Genomic DNA, 18,488 nt, shown 5'->3' on the forward strand with positions numbered 1-18,488 from the left:
AAAAAAAGAAAAGAATCAGTGTGCAACGACCTGTCGCGCGAGCTCGCCGGAAACGTAGAATTTTTCCGGTATCGGTTGTTCGATAAGAAAGCGCGAGCAACGCGTTAGTTACACGGGCGGGAGAACAGAGCTCGTAAGTACTTTCGGGTTAGCAATCGTTCTTCGCGTTAACTCGAACGCACACGGATCTCCGCGCTTCGTATTTACGAGGTTCCGCTATTTAAACGGGCACTCAAGTTTGTTACGTGTATTTCAGATTAGCTGTCGGTCCGAACGGGAACGAGATCACGTCGCGGGCACGAGTTCCACCGATTTTACGGGAATCGGCGACCTTTCGCTCGGTATGGAGCACAGTGATCCAAATCAACTTGTCGATTTAAACGAATTTTCATCTTCTAGCTCGTCTATTTAACGAAATTGAGAGTAGGTATCTATTCATGTCGAAACACAACGGGATAAACGCATTTAATACGGAACATCGTAGGATCTTGGCAGATAAGTAACAAGCTTTACCCTCGATCGCATCAATTAGTTACAGAGGACGGCAGTTGAATTGATTTTTCAGTTTCGATTGAAAATACGTGGTCGAAAGGGAAATATTTTCACGATTGAAAAATCTTCCGAAAGACGAACGAGATAGAAAACTATTTTTTTACTCGTTTGTTTCTTTATTTTTATTTCGATGAATAAAATTCCTTTTTGATGGCAAAGTTTAATTTTTTTTTATTTTTCTTCGCGCATACCCCGAGTGTTCCGTATTGGATACTGTTTTTTCGAATAGCCGATCGTGGCATTTTTTAACCTTTTCACCATAGTATCGAAAGAAAAATGGAAGAATATTTGAGGACGAAAAATTTTGCAAGAAAAGTTCATAAGCGAAATCATCGTCGTGATCTCGAAAAACAATTACCAGGCTTTTTATCAGCTTTGGACCGTCTTCCTTGAGAATTGGAAATAAATTATTTTAAGACAGTGTCCTTATACACCTCGTAAACTATTCTGCCTCGTAACAAAGTCGAACGCGATAATATCCAGAATTTTCTATTATCGTTGAAACCGACGTTCGTCGAGAAACGAGTCGATAATTGGGGACATTTACCTCGCAAATACACCGAGGGAAATGTAAGTCGATGCATAAATTATCAAACAATTCGCTAACTCCACGGCAGATATATGAAGTTTGACTCCGTTACCGGTTGAGTGTATCTAGTTACGAAGTTCGGGGAGTAGAGAGCAAATAAATAAGAAGCACGGTAATTGCGCCGCATTAACGTCTACACGGCACGAGCCGGAGTATTTTCTTCGTTCTCTCGGTTAAGTTGTCGAAACAACTTCCGGGACGGGAGTTCAAGTTCAGACAACGAATCGCGTCGGCGAATCTTTCGAACGTTTCGCGGTTTCGCGACGATTCAAGAATCACTCTTATCGCGGGGTTTCAGGGCCCAGTGGCGATTCGGGAATCACTATTATCGAAATGTTTTGCAGTCCTGTGGTAATTCGGGAATCACTCTTACCGAGACATTTTGCAATCTCTTGACGATTCAAAAATCACTCTTATCGAGACGTTTCTCGACCTCTTAACGATTCGAGAATTACTCTTATCGAGATGTTTCGCGATCTCGTGGTAATTCGAGAATCACTCTTATCGAGACATTTCACGGTCTCTTGACGATTCAAAAATCACTCTTATCGAGACGTTTCTCGGTCTTTTAACGATTCGAGAATTACTCTTATCGAGATGTTTCGCGATCTCGTGGTAATTCGAGAATCACTCTTATCGAGACATTTCACGGTCTCTTGACGATTCAAAAATCACTCTTATCGAGACGTTTCTCGGTCTTTTAACGATTCGAGAATTACTCTTATCGAGATGTTTAGCGGTCCTGTGACGATTCAAATATCACTCTTATCGAGACATTTCTCGGTCTCTTAACGATTCGAGAGTTACTCTTATCGAAATGTTCCGCGATTCCGTGGGAATTCGAAAATCACTCTTATCGAGACATTTCACGGTCTCTAAACGATTCAAAAATCACTCTTATCGAGATATTTCTCGGTCTCTTAACGATTCGAGAACTACCCATATCGAGACGTTTCGCGATCCCGTGGGAATTCGGAAATCACTCTTATCGAGACGTTTCGCGATCCGGTGGGAATTCGGGAATCACAGTTATCTAGACGTTTAGCGGTTCTGTGACGATTCAAAAATCACTCTTATCGAGACGTTTCGCGGTCCCGTGGCGATTCGGGAATTACTCTTATCGAGGTGTTTCGCGAAATACCGTGTCGTGTCGAAGCGACCGCGAGTGGTCGCGCGGAACAAGGAGGATGCGATTCGCGGCGCGATTACGCGTCTCGCTGTTGAAAAACGAACCTCGTTCCAGGACGGTGTCTCGAGGCATCAAGGTCACGGATAACCGCACGCAAGAAGCGTCAAGTACGAGGGCCCCGGTGACAAGCTACCACGACCCGGCAATAATTCACGATGATCGTATCGAACGAAACACGTATTTGATATCAAACGGTCGATTTGACTGGTTCTCGGCGTGCAAGGAAGTAGAACAACCGTCTTATCTTCCGCATAAATTTCCTTTATCTGCGGGCCCGCTTTCTAGATGCAACCTCGCGGAGACTTTTCGCGGCGTTGAAACGATGCGTTTGTGGAAACCACACGATACCTCGAAAGGTTTGTGTCCTCGGTACGTGGTGTTTCAAACCGAGCGCGTTCCCTCGTCTTTACTTTCGACTCGATAATTTCAACTTTTCTACGATTGAGCTATTATCGTACAGGGGACATTTTAATCTTTCACGGGAGCAAGTATCTCGATAGGTACGCAAGATGCGGAAGAAGGTTTTGGACGATTGTACAATATGAAAGAAGACAGTGCTGTCGACTGTTCGACTTTGAAGTATTTTTGAAAATGCCCGCGAAGGTCGACTTGGAATTTTTAAATCGAGACCTATATTTTTTATAACGTGTATACCTGGTATCGAGACGTTTTCAAAACATTGGTCAAGATATCTTCGGCATAACCTGTTCTCGAGATGCGAGATTTCTCTAACTTTAACCGATGTACACCGAGAAAAGTTAAAATAGTTTCGTCTATTGTTTCCAAACCCTTCGCATTCTATTTCCAGTCGTTAGTCGTGCAAAGTGAAGAATTCATTGTTTTACTCACCGAAATAGTTACGTGTCATCTGGATCTGGATCTGGAACAGAATTATAAAAATTTATAATCGATCGAGAAGATTCATGACTCAGATTTGCTAAATGTACAAGGTTTGTGATTCGTATGTAAATTGTACCAGGAAGGATAATTCGAAGATCAGGGAATTTGCTTTTTGAAATATCAAATAGGTCGCTAAGAAAATGTCGAGAGAATAGAATTGCGTGGCGCTTGTTATGTATTTATGCATAAAACGAGAAAGGGAACAGTCGACCCCATACGTAGTGGGGACACGTAAGTGGGGTACCTTCTTATTGTATCGGTGACCTTAATAATTAGCATACATCTCGACACTTTCAGGAATGTTTAGCTCCGTTACTTTGCACTTATCGAGATTCTACCGTACGTGGTAAATTAATTCGAAACAACGTACTTGTTACAATGTCGTGCGTTAATTATTTTCAATGTCTCCGGCGAAGATAACGAACGCCATATTTTACGATACCATTTTACCACGATCGACGTGTAAATTCGTAGATACAAACAGTTAAATATCTTTCAAATGAGAATTAGTTTTCGCAAATTGGGGCAGTTCTCTCGATTATTATTTCACTTTCGATACGGTAGATTTGTGAATTAAAGATACAAAGAAACAAGTAACGCGAATTATTACAATCGTCGAATGATGATATTCAAGCGTAGCTCGTCAAAGTCGGGTTCAACGCGAAGTACTCGCGCAGTCGAAGGATTAATAAGTGTAGCGAACAATGTTCGACATTCCATATACGAAAACAATTACAGTAGACGTCATCGGTTAAATGCGCACGTACTCGATCTTCGAATGCACTTTTCTCGAGACCAATACCATCGATACGATTTCGTTACATACCATTCTAAATTTTCATCTGCATTTCGAACCGTAAATATTTCCCTGTCTCCATTTGGTTAATCAAGACTTCGTCGATCAAGACTCTTATCGAGTTCCACTATACGCAACGTCCTCAAGAGCGACCAGTCTCAACGAGTGTCAACGGAGAGTACCAAACGACTTCGGAGACACGAAAAAATTCCTTACTACCATAGTCACCATTGTTTATAACCGCAAACTGGATCAACTCGCTCGCGTTTAGGAAAAACCAGTGTATCGTTCGATGGTCAAGACGGTACCAGTCGAGTACCTCTCGACTGGTGGAACAATACGATCGTAAAAACGTTACTCGGGCGAGTCAGCTCCGACAACGGTGCGGTCAGTTCCACGAATTGGCTCGTTTAATTAGCAAACCGTTTCACGCGCTTTGTCCACGAGGAAACATCGGTCTTCCAGGAAATTGAACGACCAATCGCGTTCGAAATAGCCGCGAAAATATTCGTCACCGAGCACGCGGCACGATCGAGAATTCGGTAGGTCGGTTTCCAGAACGAGCCACGGTTGATCTCTCCGATCGTCTCGTGGAGTGGACAACAGTTTACCAAGAGCATTCGAGACACGTTCGAGACGAGCTTTAAAGGATCCGACACGCGTTATCGCGAACAATCGACGGTACCGGTACTTCGAAACAGTCACCCGAAATTAAATTGGCAAACGATAGGTCCGACCGAACGAACCTCGATCTTTTCGACATCGATTAGAGGGAAGAAGAAACAGAGAATTTTAACGTTGCGCTCGAATTGAAATTCCACGAGAGAACGGGAGAAGTTTATCATTTTTTCTCGAGCTTTGCGATCCAAGGTGGGGAAGATTCGTTGGAAAAAACGAGTATCCTTTGTAGCGTAATCGGACGGGACGAGATCGCGTAAAACGTTTCCCAGAAAATCGAACCGTCGAGTGTCCCGTTCGATATCGTCCCGGCCATTTTGTTGCTTATCGGATCATATTAACGGGCACGAAACGCCGCGAGTGCCCGCGCGCAATCAACGTAAACAGCAAAAAGGCTCGTAAAACCAAATTTTTCGTCGGACGTTTTTCTCCGTGCAGCTCCCAGCCCGCTTTACACCCCCGGCTCGCTCCGCTCGTCTCTGCGTGCACGCATTTCAAAGATTAAAGCGCGCCCCGGGAAACATTTCGAAAATTATTCGTCACGTCCGCCGCACCGTTTCGTTCGTTCGATCGAAACACGGGAAAAAGAAAACGTCAACGTTCGCTTCCGAAAAGCTGGGGGGAAAAAAATGCTCGTGCGATTACCCGGGAAACGGTCGTAAAACGCCATTAAAGAGGGGCAGTCCGGCATTTCGGGGCCGGAAAATTGAGCTTTCCTTCGTCGTCGTTTTCCTTTTCCGTGGACGATAATTGAATCGGAATGAAAATTGCTAGCTGTATACCTAGCTCGCGAAAGCCAGTTTAACGAGATATACGTTATTGTTCCGAAACGAATTTTTGTTGTTCGTTTGTTTAATTGAAAGCACGATAACGAAAACAACGAAAACATATGCCATCACGGTGTGCACGATATCGAACGAACTGTTAATCCGACGCAGGAAAATCAAGATTGTTAAATCGGATCGGTTTGTCCGTCGAGTGATCGTCCGTGAAAACGAAAGATTGAGAAATTAATAAAATTGCATCACTCCGATCGGACAGATTTGCACGATGAATGTGAGATCGTTAATTTTTCGAATTTTGCGATACAATTTACTAATCGATCTTTCGATCCGTAATTACCGTAGACTGCGATCGCTAATTATTTCTCGCGCGATAACCCAAATATTCTCTCTTCGCGAACGATAACTGAATCAGCAATTCAAAACGTGACGAGAAAATATTCTACCGTGACGTACACAATCCCGAGCGAATCTGGCACAGAAAAATCAAGAAGATTTTCTTAACACGGAAAATCGAGAAGATTTTCCGACACTTCGCGAAACCGTTGATTAAAAAAATTGCAGGGTTTCGATCGGTAAGATCGGCGTGTATGAAATTAATTTTTCGAATTCTACGATAAAATATCCGTGACACGTCCCCGCGTGACCGTTTCGATGAAATCGATTTCCCGATCTCTAATTACCAGAGACTGTCCCTCTAATTATTTCGTTGTGGGGAACGAGCGACGCGAACGCGGAAAGTCGTCGTCATCGTCGTCGTCGTGGTCGTTGTCGTCGTCGAGAGGGGGACATCGTTGAAATTTAATTGGCCGTAAAGAAACAATGATTATGCAACTCGCGAATCGATCGAGTGTTCGTCTAGCGAGAACCAGCTTCCCACTTACCGTTAAACGAGCCGTGCGTCGATAACCATCGATAAATCTGGAGATGCACTTTGCGCGCCGATCGCAAATAGGCGACGACGACGCGTACGCGCGTCGGTCTGTGTGCTAATACGCTCGTACAATGGGCTACGCGCCATAGCCAACCGAGCGTTCCTATAGACAGGGCAAAACGTTTGTCCCGTCGTTTCGCGACATTATTAATTGCGTCATTACCCCGCATCCGGCCGCAGCCCAAACAAATGCTAATCGGCCGAACGTCCTTCCCATTACGCTCCTCCCCCGTGTATGCGCGCGAGCGAGCGCGCCAACGTCTCCGGGTTCCGATTGGTCGCGCCAAGTCGATCGACGATCGATCACGCGTTGCCCCGTCGGGCACCGGGCACGATCCGCGTATCGAGCGAAAACAAAAAAAAAAAACAAAAAAAGAAAAAAAAAAAATCATTCCAGAATCCCCAACTTCCCGCGGATTTTCGTTGCGTTTCGCTACTTCGTCGATATTCGATGAAACGGAATACGCAACGCGGTGCACGACCGCTGAGATTTCAATATAAATTTTGGCGCACGCTTCCGGGAATAAAAATCGACGAGGTCGCGTTTTACGGTCCTTTTCCCGCGCATCGATTTTTCCCTGAGAGAGATATTTATTGGCGTTCAGTGTCGCGAATAGCTGGGTGTTATATGGTCTGTAAACCCCACGCGGTTGCAAGGGTGCGTCTACAACACCCGGGATCGTGAAGTTTCCGGGACCGTGTCTCGGAGTCGTTGCGAAGATCGAGTCGACGGTTCGTGTAATGTCCTGTAACATTTAGAGTTGAATGTAAACGTCGGGTCGCGTAATGTCTTTTCGCGGTAGGGAGCTCAGTGGTTGGGTCCTGTGTGACCCGTGGATACAAATGTTCGTCCAATTTTCATTCGTAAATACTATCGGTTTACGGAGAATGAAATATGGGGGATTATAAATTTGAAAGTTGTGAGCGAATAATATTATTTTTAATTTAAGTAACGGTACTGTTACTCGGGGATCTAGAGTTTAGAGCGAGCTGATTTAATTATTATTTACACGGAGCTAACTCAACTCGTGTTGAGTGACTGCACGGTAAGACTGTTGGTCGAGTACTTGTTTCGCGATTGTGTAACCTTTCGTTTGAATGCGATGGGCGGAGCAAAGAGACGAGAATCGAAAGGGCGGAGAAAGGAAACGGTGTGGTGGGGATAGCCGCTTGGAGACCTCGGCGGCCGATACTTTCGTCCGAGACGCGCGGCCAATTAATTCTCAAACTCAGACACGCGACTTTTATTTTCCGTTTTCAGCGATTATTCTCGTAACACGGAAGAATACATCGTATACGGCATCGAAGATTGATCCATAGGAGTGCAATTCTTTCACCTCGCGTTGAGAAGAATGCGTGCGTGAAACTTTTCTCGAGAAAAAAGTAATTTCGATCGGACTGTACTTGCCGAAGAATTGAAAGGAGCTCTCGTACAATTACCGAAGCATAGTTCTGTATACGGATAAACGATAATTATAGCTGGTTACTTATTCCATGCATTTCAAAATATAATACCCGGGGAGATAGTCTCGATCTTACATCCTGTAACGCGCGCGAAATATCTTTTTATACATACGTAAAACAGTGTAAACTCAGTCGTGGTTATATTCGAAGATTTAGTGCCTTACGTTTTACCGTTATTCGAGCTGTATATTGAATTAGAAGATAACGGGGAAGATAGCACCGAAGCGAGATAGCGTTGAATTTAACGAGCAAAAAATTATAAGCGTAGAAAGAAAGCATCGAAGAGCAGAGTTACTATTTACTTTCGCGTAACATTTCGGTCGATAATTTATGTTGTCGATGGGTCGATGATATTTTTTCGAGACACGTTTCAATCGAGAAATACCAGCGATGGAATTTCAGTCGAATCGAAAGCAAAGAACGAAAAATGGAAATCTTTGCGATTGGTCAGCAACGTATTAAACATTCTCGATACCACTTGCGTCGCGTAACAGACATTCTCGTTGACGAACTCCTACTCGAAGCTTCCGGGAATTTTTCGCGTTCCACGAAGGACGGTTTTATCGAGGACAGTGTAATTGAGTTTAATTAACCGCCAGCGGAATATCGCGACCTAATCGTGACCATCTTCGTGGAATCGCTGACGATAGGCTCTCGCGGTTGATCGAATGGAACGAGGAAACGAATCGTCTCGTCCAGACGTCTGCAACGACGAAAACTTCGTCCGGTTTATAGCCACGTATAACAGTTCTCCGATAAAAGTCGACGCGTTTATGATAATTAATCGTTCGGAGGGCCGACTATGGAGAAATTTCGAAAATTTCTACTTAATTTCTGAAGAACAGTAACGAGAAAATTGAAACGCGGCTATGATTCGACGCGTAATCGGAATCGAAATAGAAAAAAGGTAAGTGAAAAATGAAACGATAAAAGTAGAAGAACTCGTTTGGAAGACTTGATCGAAGTTATTGGAAATTTTCAGTCGCACGTCACCGTGATAAATAGAGAACGATCGAATTTCTTCGCGACGACACGGAGTCAGAGTCGAAATAGAAAGGAAGTAAATGAAAAATGAAACGACAAAAATGGAAGGGCTCGTCCGGGAGCGTTTATCAAAATTATTCGTTCCGAGTTTGGTACGCGAGTCCGAAAAAAGATTGCAAAAATAAGTTGGCGTTTCGTCTAGGTTTTGCTGATGAACTCAGCTGACCCAGCAAACCTTGCTTTAGACGCGGCTGTATGTTTGACCGACTCTGGTATTAGAGCCATACAACCGCGTCTAAGGCAAGGTTTGCTGGGTCAGCCGAGTCCACCAGGAAAACCTGGACGAACCGTCGACTTATTTTTGTAAATTTTTTTGAATACACGTACCAAAGCCGGTACGAATCGTTTCGACGAATGCTCCCGGATAAGCCTTTTTCTCATTGCGTTTTAATTCGTTTATTCACAGAATAACGTAAACTCCGTTGAATTATTATTACTTAGAAACGAATAATAATTTATCATCGATCTTCAATCTCTTTCGAAGAAAAACGGATATCGAAGAACGATGTTCGTACTCGCGTTTTTAAGAAAACCGCGAAAAGACTGTCGGGAATAAGAGAAATTTTAACAACACGACTTATAAATACGAAACGGAGACACTTCGAACGATAATACGGTGAATTCAACCGTTAACTCGGACAAAGTGTTACAATACGGCTGATAATTATAACCCAATCCGCGATTGAATTCATCGGGTGGTCCCGTTCTCTGTGCTTTTTTATTCGCGGCCCATTGAGAAAGCGTAGGTATATTGAAACGCGACTTGGTACCATGATAATTAACGCAACACGACCGCAATCGGCCGCTTTCTCGTATTCACTCGTCGCTCCCGTTTCCCTAGATACAAATAATCCATTGAAAAGCGTCTTTTTGTCTCGATTCTTCGCCAGGATCGATTCAACGTCCTCAATGAAAAATCACGGCCTGGCGCGGAAATCAGGCGAATTAATAAAGTTTAAAAACTGGTGAATATTTGCACGGTATTTCTGGAAGTCTCTACTCCCCGTTTCGAAAACGAATAGCTTGTTATTTTATTCGAGGAAGAAATATTTATTTGAAAGAATATTTCGATTTAAACTGTAATCAATACGAGAGAATACTAACGTCTCAATTTTCTCTCGTTGGTAATCCTCCCATTTTCAAGAATATACGTTTAATACGATATTTAATAAATAAACGCACAGGTAGGTTTATTAAGTTGGATACCGGTGGCGTAAAATAAACAAGTCCCTCAATTTGGTCGCGATGTACGATCGATACTGTCACCGTATCGTATCGCGAAGATCTAAATGGGGTCTCCGCTCGCTCGATACCTTAATTAAAAGAATTTCCACATTTTCACCGTTCGAAGAACCATTAACGTTGGGTTCCATAATATTCTTATCGATCTTGGAACGTATTCTTTCGCCGAAGCACCGGATACAATAACCTCGAAACTTCTCGAGGTCTTAAAATATTGACAGAGCATCGAATCCCCATCCAAATGACTTCGTACTTTCTACAACTCGCAAACTACGTTTCTGCTCCAGCATACGATGCGCACCGAAGGGTTTACCACCCGCACGAACGAGCAAATAAGGTACAATTTTTCCACAAGATATTCCAACGAAGACAATTAAGAAAATGGTCCTCCGATCACCGAATCGGTCGACTTTTATTCTCAACGAACGGCTGTAACTCGACTCGAAAGATTCACGAGTGAGAGAGAGAGTAAAATACGAATTGTTCGGGTAGTTAAACGTCGGGTAGAAATTTTTCCGTCTCGATATGGCGGTCGTTTTCTTCCGAAAGGGGAGCTCTCGCGACGACGACGTTCGTCATCGATTCAATTAAATTTTCCACGCGGAAACATCGGCGTTGTTCTTTCGCTTCCCGTCTACTGTCTTCCTCGTCGACGATTGCCGCAAGAAAACACTGAAAAGTGTCAGATCCGGTGCGCACGGTGCATACGAAGCAGCTGTTTCATGTCCAATTTACTTCCGGGAAAACGAGCGCGGTAAAGTTACTCGCGCGGCTGCAGAACGGGCCGACGGGGGTGGTTCTACGTGAGAAACGGTACACGCGGTACGCTCGCTCATAATATTTGCGAGTACATTTTTTACCATTCGCGAACGTGTCTTCGAGAAGCACCGTGTGCCGGGCCCGGCGCTCCCTCCTTGGCCGGAAGACGGGTAACACGCGCGACCACCGCCGTCTCGCGGTATATTGCGAGCGTAGGGGTTGAACGAACGAGAGGGGGGTGGTGGGTGGAATCGATGCGTCTAAATTCGTAACGTAACGACCCCACTTATTGTCGCGTAAATCGCGCCACAATGTATTCGAAACGGCGAGGACCGTTACTGCATCGTAAGCCCTTCCCGGTCGTACATTCCTGCGGCATTCGGCTAGACGCATTCGCCCATTTATATTTCCGTCTTTCGTGTAAGTAGCTTTATTCGAAAAAGCACATTAGACGGCCGCGGCTCGTACTCTTTCACTTTGGACCCGGTCCAAATACGAAAGATCATCTCCGTTGAAGAGAGAGAAAGAATGGGTAGCCTAGAGAGGGACAGGGGATAGGGGACCGGAATATAATGCGAGCGCGTTGGAAACTCGTAACCTTGGCATTTAGCGGGACCTCTTGCGGATCGTCGAACGCGCGACCGGTTAATCATTTTCATCGATTCGACGATACTTCTAATTTCGTCGGTGGTACTATTGTAACGGGAGACCGTGTGGGGTGGCGTAAGGAAGATTTTTCGAACGAAAGATAAGTAAGAGAGTATCCTGGTGAGAGAGTATCCTGGTAAGAGAGTATTTTGGTAAGAGAGTATCCTGGTAAGAAAGTATCCTGGTCGAATTTGAGAAAATTACTAGGAGACGATCAAGTATAAATCGGTATCGTTTGGAGTGCGTACAGGAGCGAATGGTTTTTCAGTCTACGTTTCGTTCGCGCGTAACGCCGCGCGAATACCGCGTGTAGTCAAGTTTCAAAAAATTATGAGGAAACGGTAAGCGCCTAACTACAAATTGATGTATCTGTAAGAACAGATACACGAGCGAGCGGATTTTTAGTTCACGTTCTTTTCGCGTATTTCGCTCACGGACCGAACGAGAGACCGACACGTCGCAACCACTTTTTATTACGCGAGTAGATTTATCTTCGCGAATCACAATACTTGTATATTATACTTTCCAAGTGTACCTGGTTCGCGGAGAAAATTTAGGTACCTTTTCGTGCCGGAAAAATGATTATTTGAAGAAAATTTCTGCGATCTGCTCTTAGTTTTCGAGAAAGGAAGAACAAATTTGGCTCCCGGGTAAAAGCAGAAAATTTACTCGAAACGAGTCCACAACGTTTCGAATCGAACTATAAGTATCTTCTCACACTGGGCTGATAATCTAGAAATTGTCAAGAGACAAGATAAGAACGTGAAAATTGTTCACATTTGGTACGTTAATTCGACTGTTGTGTAATATTTAAGATTCGAACGAAATTTTCTCTTCTTGCTCTGAAAATCACATCTACGTACTTTCTCCGAGATTATTTTAGTTAAATTCGCGCAATTATAACGACAAAGATCCGACCACACGGATCGAAAACGTTTCGAACGAATCAACGTAACGAAGCTCGAGAAGACTTTTCCTTTTTGTTGTTATAAAAAGAAAAATCAACACGTGTACCTATCGCTTTGGTATCTGGCAACACGGGAGAAACGCGCAGTAAATTCAAAAAGCGTGACCGATAATTCAACGAAGCTCGGTACGTTTAGACATCGTTCGAATAATTACAAGTGTCTCTTTCCCGCTAAAATTATTCAAAGAAAACTTCTTTGGTCTCTTGGTACTTTCTTGCAACAACTAAATGCCTACAAAAAATACTATAACTAAAATTATTTAAAAAATACTTCCTCGATCCCTTTGTAGCACCTTCTTTCAAGAACTAACCCTTTGCGGTTGTATGTCTGCTCTCAGGAAAGAACCACACCAATCTTATACTTTATTCAACTATGTATCAATTTACACTTTCTCTGAACGAATCTGAATGTCTAAAGAATCTCTTCGCGAACCAATACGGTGCTCCTATTAGAAATAACGAAATCCAGTAAAGAGGAAAGGCTTAACGGAAAACTGCATATATTGCGGCGCTATGAAGATGTAAAAGGTAAAGATTGTTCTGTACGTTCGAACGGAAGAAAGATTAAGGGCGGAAGACATGATAAATATTTTTGCGACACGTGTAGTCGAAAACCAGGGCTGTTTCGAAAGATACCGCACGATGGAGAATTATAGAATATAATTTTTACATAAAAACATTACGTTAAGACACACCGTTGTACGAACATACATTTAAAGTTCAAAAAAGAATTAACGAATTTCGTTTATACTTCGTAATCTTGCACGTTAACCATCACTGGTTTATTCAATGGGAATTAATTCCGACAAGTACGACACCCGTTTCCAAATTTAATACGATCCCAAACGCTGATGCTTACAAACAATATTATAACTGAAATTATTCGCAGAAAACTTGTCCGGTCTGTTCCCGGTAGTTTTCGAAAACAATAAAAAAAAAGAATGGTTCCCGCGATGAATTCTCGCATTCCCGCGGTTTCCACGAAAAAGAGAGAGTCGAGACGACGACGAGTAGGAGGAGGACGACGACGACGAGATGCGCGTCGAATGGGCGTCCGACGCGCGGCGTTTTAAATCGCTCAATACGGTATCAACCGGTCGCGATTAATTTATGTTCGCGAACGAATGTAAATTCATTATAACCGTAAAGTATAGCTAATTGGAAGCGTAAATCTTGAACGGGGCCCCGAACGGTCCGCAATTACGATGAAAAGGTGGCGAGGAGGGGCGTGGGGCAGGGGGCCGGGAAGGGGTACCGTGGATCGGGGAACCATCAAAAGGGTACTGGAACCGCGTGTGGCATTTACGAGGGCTTTTCGAAAAAAATCCGTGCCCGCGGCTCCCGCTGCGCAACGCGGCGTAGAAACTCCACGGTTACCCCGCCCGCTTAATGTTAAAGGGACATTAATGTATAATTTACATTCGGCCAATTAAAGGCCAATTAGATACGAACCGCGCGTTTCGTTCGCGGAGGGGACGCCATAAAACGCCGCGTTCGCCCTTCTGGGACACCATCGACCGGTGAACGCTTTGATGTCGACCTTTGAAAAAAATTATCCCTCGCTCGCCTTGTTACTATGTAAATACTGCCTTCGCGTGTATTTTATACACCGCCGGCACCTCTTCCGCCCCTCTGGTCGTCGAACCTTCGTTTCTTCGGTCGCGTTACGTTTCCGTCGCACCCCGCGAATATTTATACGCGCGCGGATTTCGTTGGAAAAAATAAAGGGACAAAAACTATACCGGAACCTCGCTTGCCAGGGTGGGGATGGGGACGGAGTAGGAATAATTAAATTGTAGCAATGCGGCCGAACCGCGCTGTAAAACCGTACCGCGAAAAATAACGACGAATTCGAATTGCAAATTCGTTCGCGAGCCGCCACTTCGCGCGATGCACCGGGGTTACATTATATTGTACGTCGTCGTTGTGTAACACGCGAGTATCGTCGATTCGGGGCAAGGAATTATTGTTCGTGGCGAGTGACGACTCGGAGGTAACGTTTCCAGATCCAGTCGAATATTCTTACGACGTTTGCGATTACGATTCGCGCGATCGATTTCGCGAGCCTCGAGAAATTCTCCAACGATCGGATAACAGTAACGCGAAACGAGAGTCCTTCGAATCGGATCGGGGGCAGGTTTCTTAAAAGGCGCACGATTTTTTACATCACCGATGGTGCACGATTCCTCAACGACTGTATTTGTACCCACGATAAGATTAAACGTCTTTACTTCTTAAAAAATTTGTAGCGACGAAAGTATCGGAGAAAATGAATCGCAGCTTTTGAATTTCTTTGCGCGCGACGCTTACGAATTCTACACGCGATGTTAATTGCGACAAAATGTGCCGTTACCGTGTACCGAGATCTCTTCGCGATTTAAGAAACAAACGAAAAGGTACGTTCGAACGTTTCCGGTAAATTTCACTTCGTCGACTCGCAATTGTATGGAATTTAACTCTAAGGTATCGTGGCGTTCCTATACGAGATTCGAAAAGTCTCGAGCATACGTCGTTGGAGCAATACTTATTAGGAAATGGAAGAGATCCGGAAGGTTTACCGCGCTACATCCGCAGCAGGTGTTCTACGTTATCGACCCCCCCGTTTAAGGGCGTAATTTAGCCCATCGTCGTAAAGGAACGCGTAGTTTTTATCGTTAATCCGCATTCTCGACGTTGTTCGTCTGCCTAAGAAGTCGTAGCTTTAATCTAATCTATCGCGGTGCGCTTCGTGAACGGTCCAAGCGCGACGAATCCCAACGTTCCATCGTTGCTTGTATCTCGACGAGTATCAGTATTCAGGACGTACTTTGACACTCGATTAACCGAGTACCGCGAGACTCGGAAGGTTGCGAATACTTTGTCGAGAACACCCTGTACAGCTATCAACGCAGTTGACGTCGAGTTGTTGCAACGCGCTTATCTCGATACCGGATTGAAATAGCTCGGAAGTGTACACGACCGTTCCGATTCGGAATAACTTGGCCGAACTGTACAGAGTGTTTCGCGCAACTATTAAAATTACCTCTACTTCTCTAAATAAAACTATACAATCCTTTGTTCTTCGTGAAAAAGGTATTGGAAACTTGTGTCGAGAATTGACTATTATTTCAGAAGATATTTGACGCATTGAATAAACAAAATTGCGTTACAATTATTATATAACGTTCAACAATGAAAAAATGCTATTTCGTTTAATTTATCGGCGATCGTCAAAATTATTATAGGTCGATGTTGCAGAGATGATGAAATTATTACAGTGAACACGAGCAAGACACGTACGAAACGTTCGAACGAACGTAGCTCCAAATATTGCAAAAAAGAAACTCGAATATCTTCCGAGACTATCGATACATCTCGAGCGAAGTATCCTCTTACAGGTATGTGTAAAAAGATACACAGTTTCGTGCGAAGAAATAGAGGTAGCCTCGAGAGATTTTCGAAACGCGTTGTCGTGCAACATTGTTCAATTTCAACCAATCCCGTTGTATCTTGTATCGTTGAATAGCCACGGCTGGTCCAGAGTTGTACGAGACACCCTGTATATCGAGCAAGTCGGTCCCTTATCTCGCGGATTGCGTATCGGCGCGTGTCTTTTATCGGAACGACGGTTTCGAACGCGCGACAAATACCGGAGGTTTCTTCGCTGAACGCGGTTCCATTCATCCGGCAACGGTCACCGATTCTAAGCAATCTCTCGTGCAGTTAGTCGGCCGTTTTGGATCGATGTGCACCGTGTATGTTCAATCGAGAGGACGCTTTCTAACGCGCGATTGTCCGAGCTCGGTACGATCTTCGTAGTCGAAAACGACTCGACTCGACTCGACTCGACTCGGCACGGGGCTTTCTAACGGAAAATCGATTTCCATAAATCGAGATACACGGGTACGCGTCCGAGAGTCGACGGTGAACGATGGAAATTAATTCGCGGTAACGCGGGCCAGCTTTCCAACGATAAATTAATTCGCCCCGGGAAAAGTTAGCACGGCATGGCACCGGCCGGCCGTGGGAATGTAAATAAGAAGAGTGACCGTAAGACGGACGCTTTTATTCGTGGCCGAGGGACTGTTTAACCGGCTAACTGTACAAATGAGAGAAACAGGACGGGAGCGGCGAGGAAGCGGTGGTAACGTCGCACCAAGTGGGAGTAAGAGGGAAACGAACGAACGAACGAGAGTGGCGGCGGGTAGGGGAAAAAAAGGCGTCCTCCGACGCCGGTATACCGTGGAAACCTGTCCCTAATTGATAGGAAATTCCAGCGAGGCGCGCGAGTACCTGCCAGATTTTTCAGCGTCCGTAACAGGTTGGAACTGGATACTTCGCGACGATTTGTAATCCGCGCGCCTCGGCCCGCCGGGGGCCCTCTGTCCTCGTCACCGACGCTACGACCGGACCGAGAGGACGCTCTCGCCGGTTCTTATCCAGCGTACGCGACGATAAATCCTCCTCCGACCGACACACTCCGTGTGGGAATGGTGACGATCGTGGCGTCCCCGGTACCCGTCCTCGCTCGTGCTCAGCGCGCGCCAACGGTAATCCCTGTCGGGTTGTCGCGGACCCATCCCCACCACCTCGCGGGCCCGCTCTCCCACCGAATCGACCGCGGAGGACACTCCACCGAGAATACTATTAACGATGGTGATTGTTCGTTACACTCTGCGAAACGTTTCGAGAGCGAACGCTCTTATCGCAGGAGACTGAAATATTTCTCGTACCTGTCCTCGACGAGTGGATATTCCATCACGAGAGGATATTCGACGAATTAGAACAGTCTGGTGTTGGACGCTACGGGGTACAGATATTTTTTTGGTCAATGGTCTCCGATCAAAGTTTATTCCAGCGAGCGAAACTTGACGTTGGAATTGACGTCGGAAGTGTGAAAGCACCGAGTGTACAGTTGGGCTGGAAATCAATCTTACAAAAGAGAAAATTGAATCGGACTTCGATCCTCGACCGTTTAACTCCGCGGTAAGATTTAAAGTTGAAAAATTTACGAAGCCGGAGGAGTTTCTTCGAGTTTCATCGCCGAGAAGACTTTAAAAAGGAAGCTCTAGAGGAGAAGGGAGAAAGAGTGTCCGTCATTGCGAAAAAGTTAGCCAACTCCGATTGGATGAACGTCGAGGTGTCGAGATGTACAATAGCGGATGTAGTAACGAGGGTATACGGTTGAGGAGGAGATTTTTGTTTCGATTAACGTTGTCTATTTTCTTCGAGCGGTCTCGATTCCTGCGTCGGACGACCGCTTTTCAAAGGATAACGTTGCAACTCGTTATACCGTTTTATTACGTTCGACTAATGTTCCATCGGGTAGGTAAATAAATGGAGTCGAGCAGACGTTAGTTCTCGTTCGAACAACTAACGAGCTGTTCGACGACAGTTGCTCTCGAGACATCAAAGAGACGTTCCGTTCCTTGTTCGCTAATTTATATACCCGAAAATGTTCCGGATCGATGCAACGCGCGTCGTTCGGTCACGATACGTTTACCAAATTTCTCGATAAAAGCGTACGCAAATAACGATAATTAGCGAGTGTATACATTTGCTAATTTTGTTACCAAAAACGTACGACACTTCCGCAAAGAGACCTCGCGTAGATTTACTTTGGAACGGAAGATGGTGACAATTACGACGACGATCCGCATAAACCGGGGTCGATGTCTGCACGGTCGAAATATCTCGTATATTTACGTAACTACGCCATTTCTATTCGTATCAAAACAAAACCGAAATAGTTGTCGGTGTAGCGGTATTGTAATCCTCTTACACGATTTATGCCGTGAGGTGAGCAATTTGCAAGCGATCGGATCGTTATACATTGATAAGCGTGAATCCGTAATTATAGCTATTCGAGTATTAGGATTGAAAGGGATCTACGAATACCGCGGATAGTTCGATGGGACAGAGCGTTCTCAGGGAAGGCATTGATTTGCCTATAAATTATGGATGT

At 44.7% G+C, this 18,488-nt stretch overlaps 1 protein-coding gene across 1 annotated transcript in view; it reads right to left on the bottom strand.

The window, feature by feature from the left end:
• LOC143144447 (uncharacterized) overlaps positions 1-18,488 on the bottom strand; it is a 570,964-nt gene that overhangs the window by 141,044 nt on the left and 411,432 nt on the right. The window contains exon 5 of the mRNA XM_076306853.1: positions 3,180-3,210. Coding sequence (XP_076162968.1) covers positions 3,180-3,210 — 31 coding nt within the window. The remainder of the gene's footprint in view (positions 1-3,179; positions 3,211-18,488) is intronic.

This window comes from Ptiloglossa arizonensis, chromosome 3, assembly GCF_051014685.1.
Source record: "Ptiloglossa arizonensis isolate GNS036 chromosome 3, iyPtiAriz1_principal, whole genome shotgun sequence".
NCBI classification, from domain to species: Eukaryota; Metazoa; Arthropoda; class Insecta; order Hymenoptera; family Colletidae; genus Ptiloglossa; species Ptiloglossa arizonensis.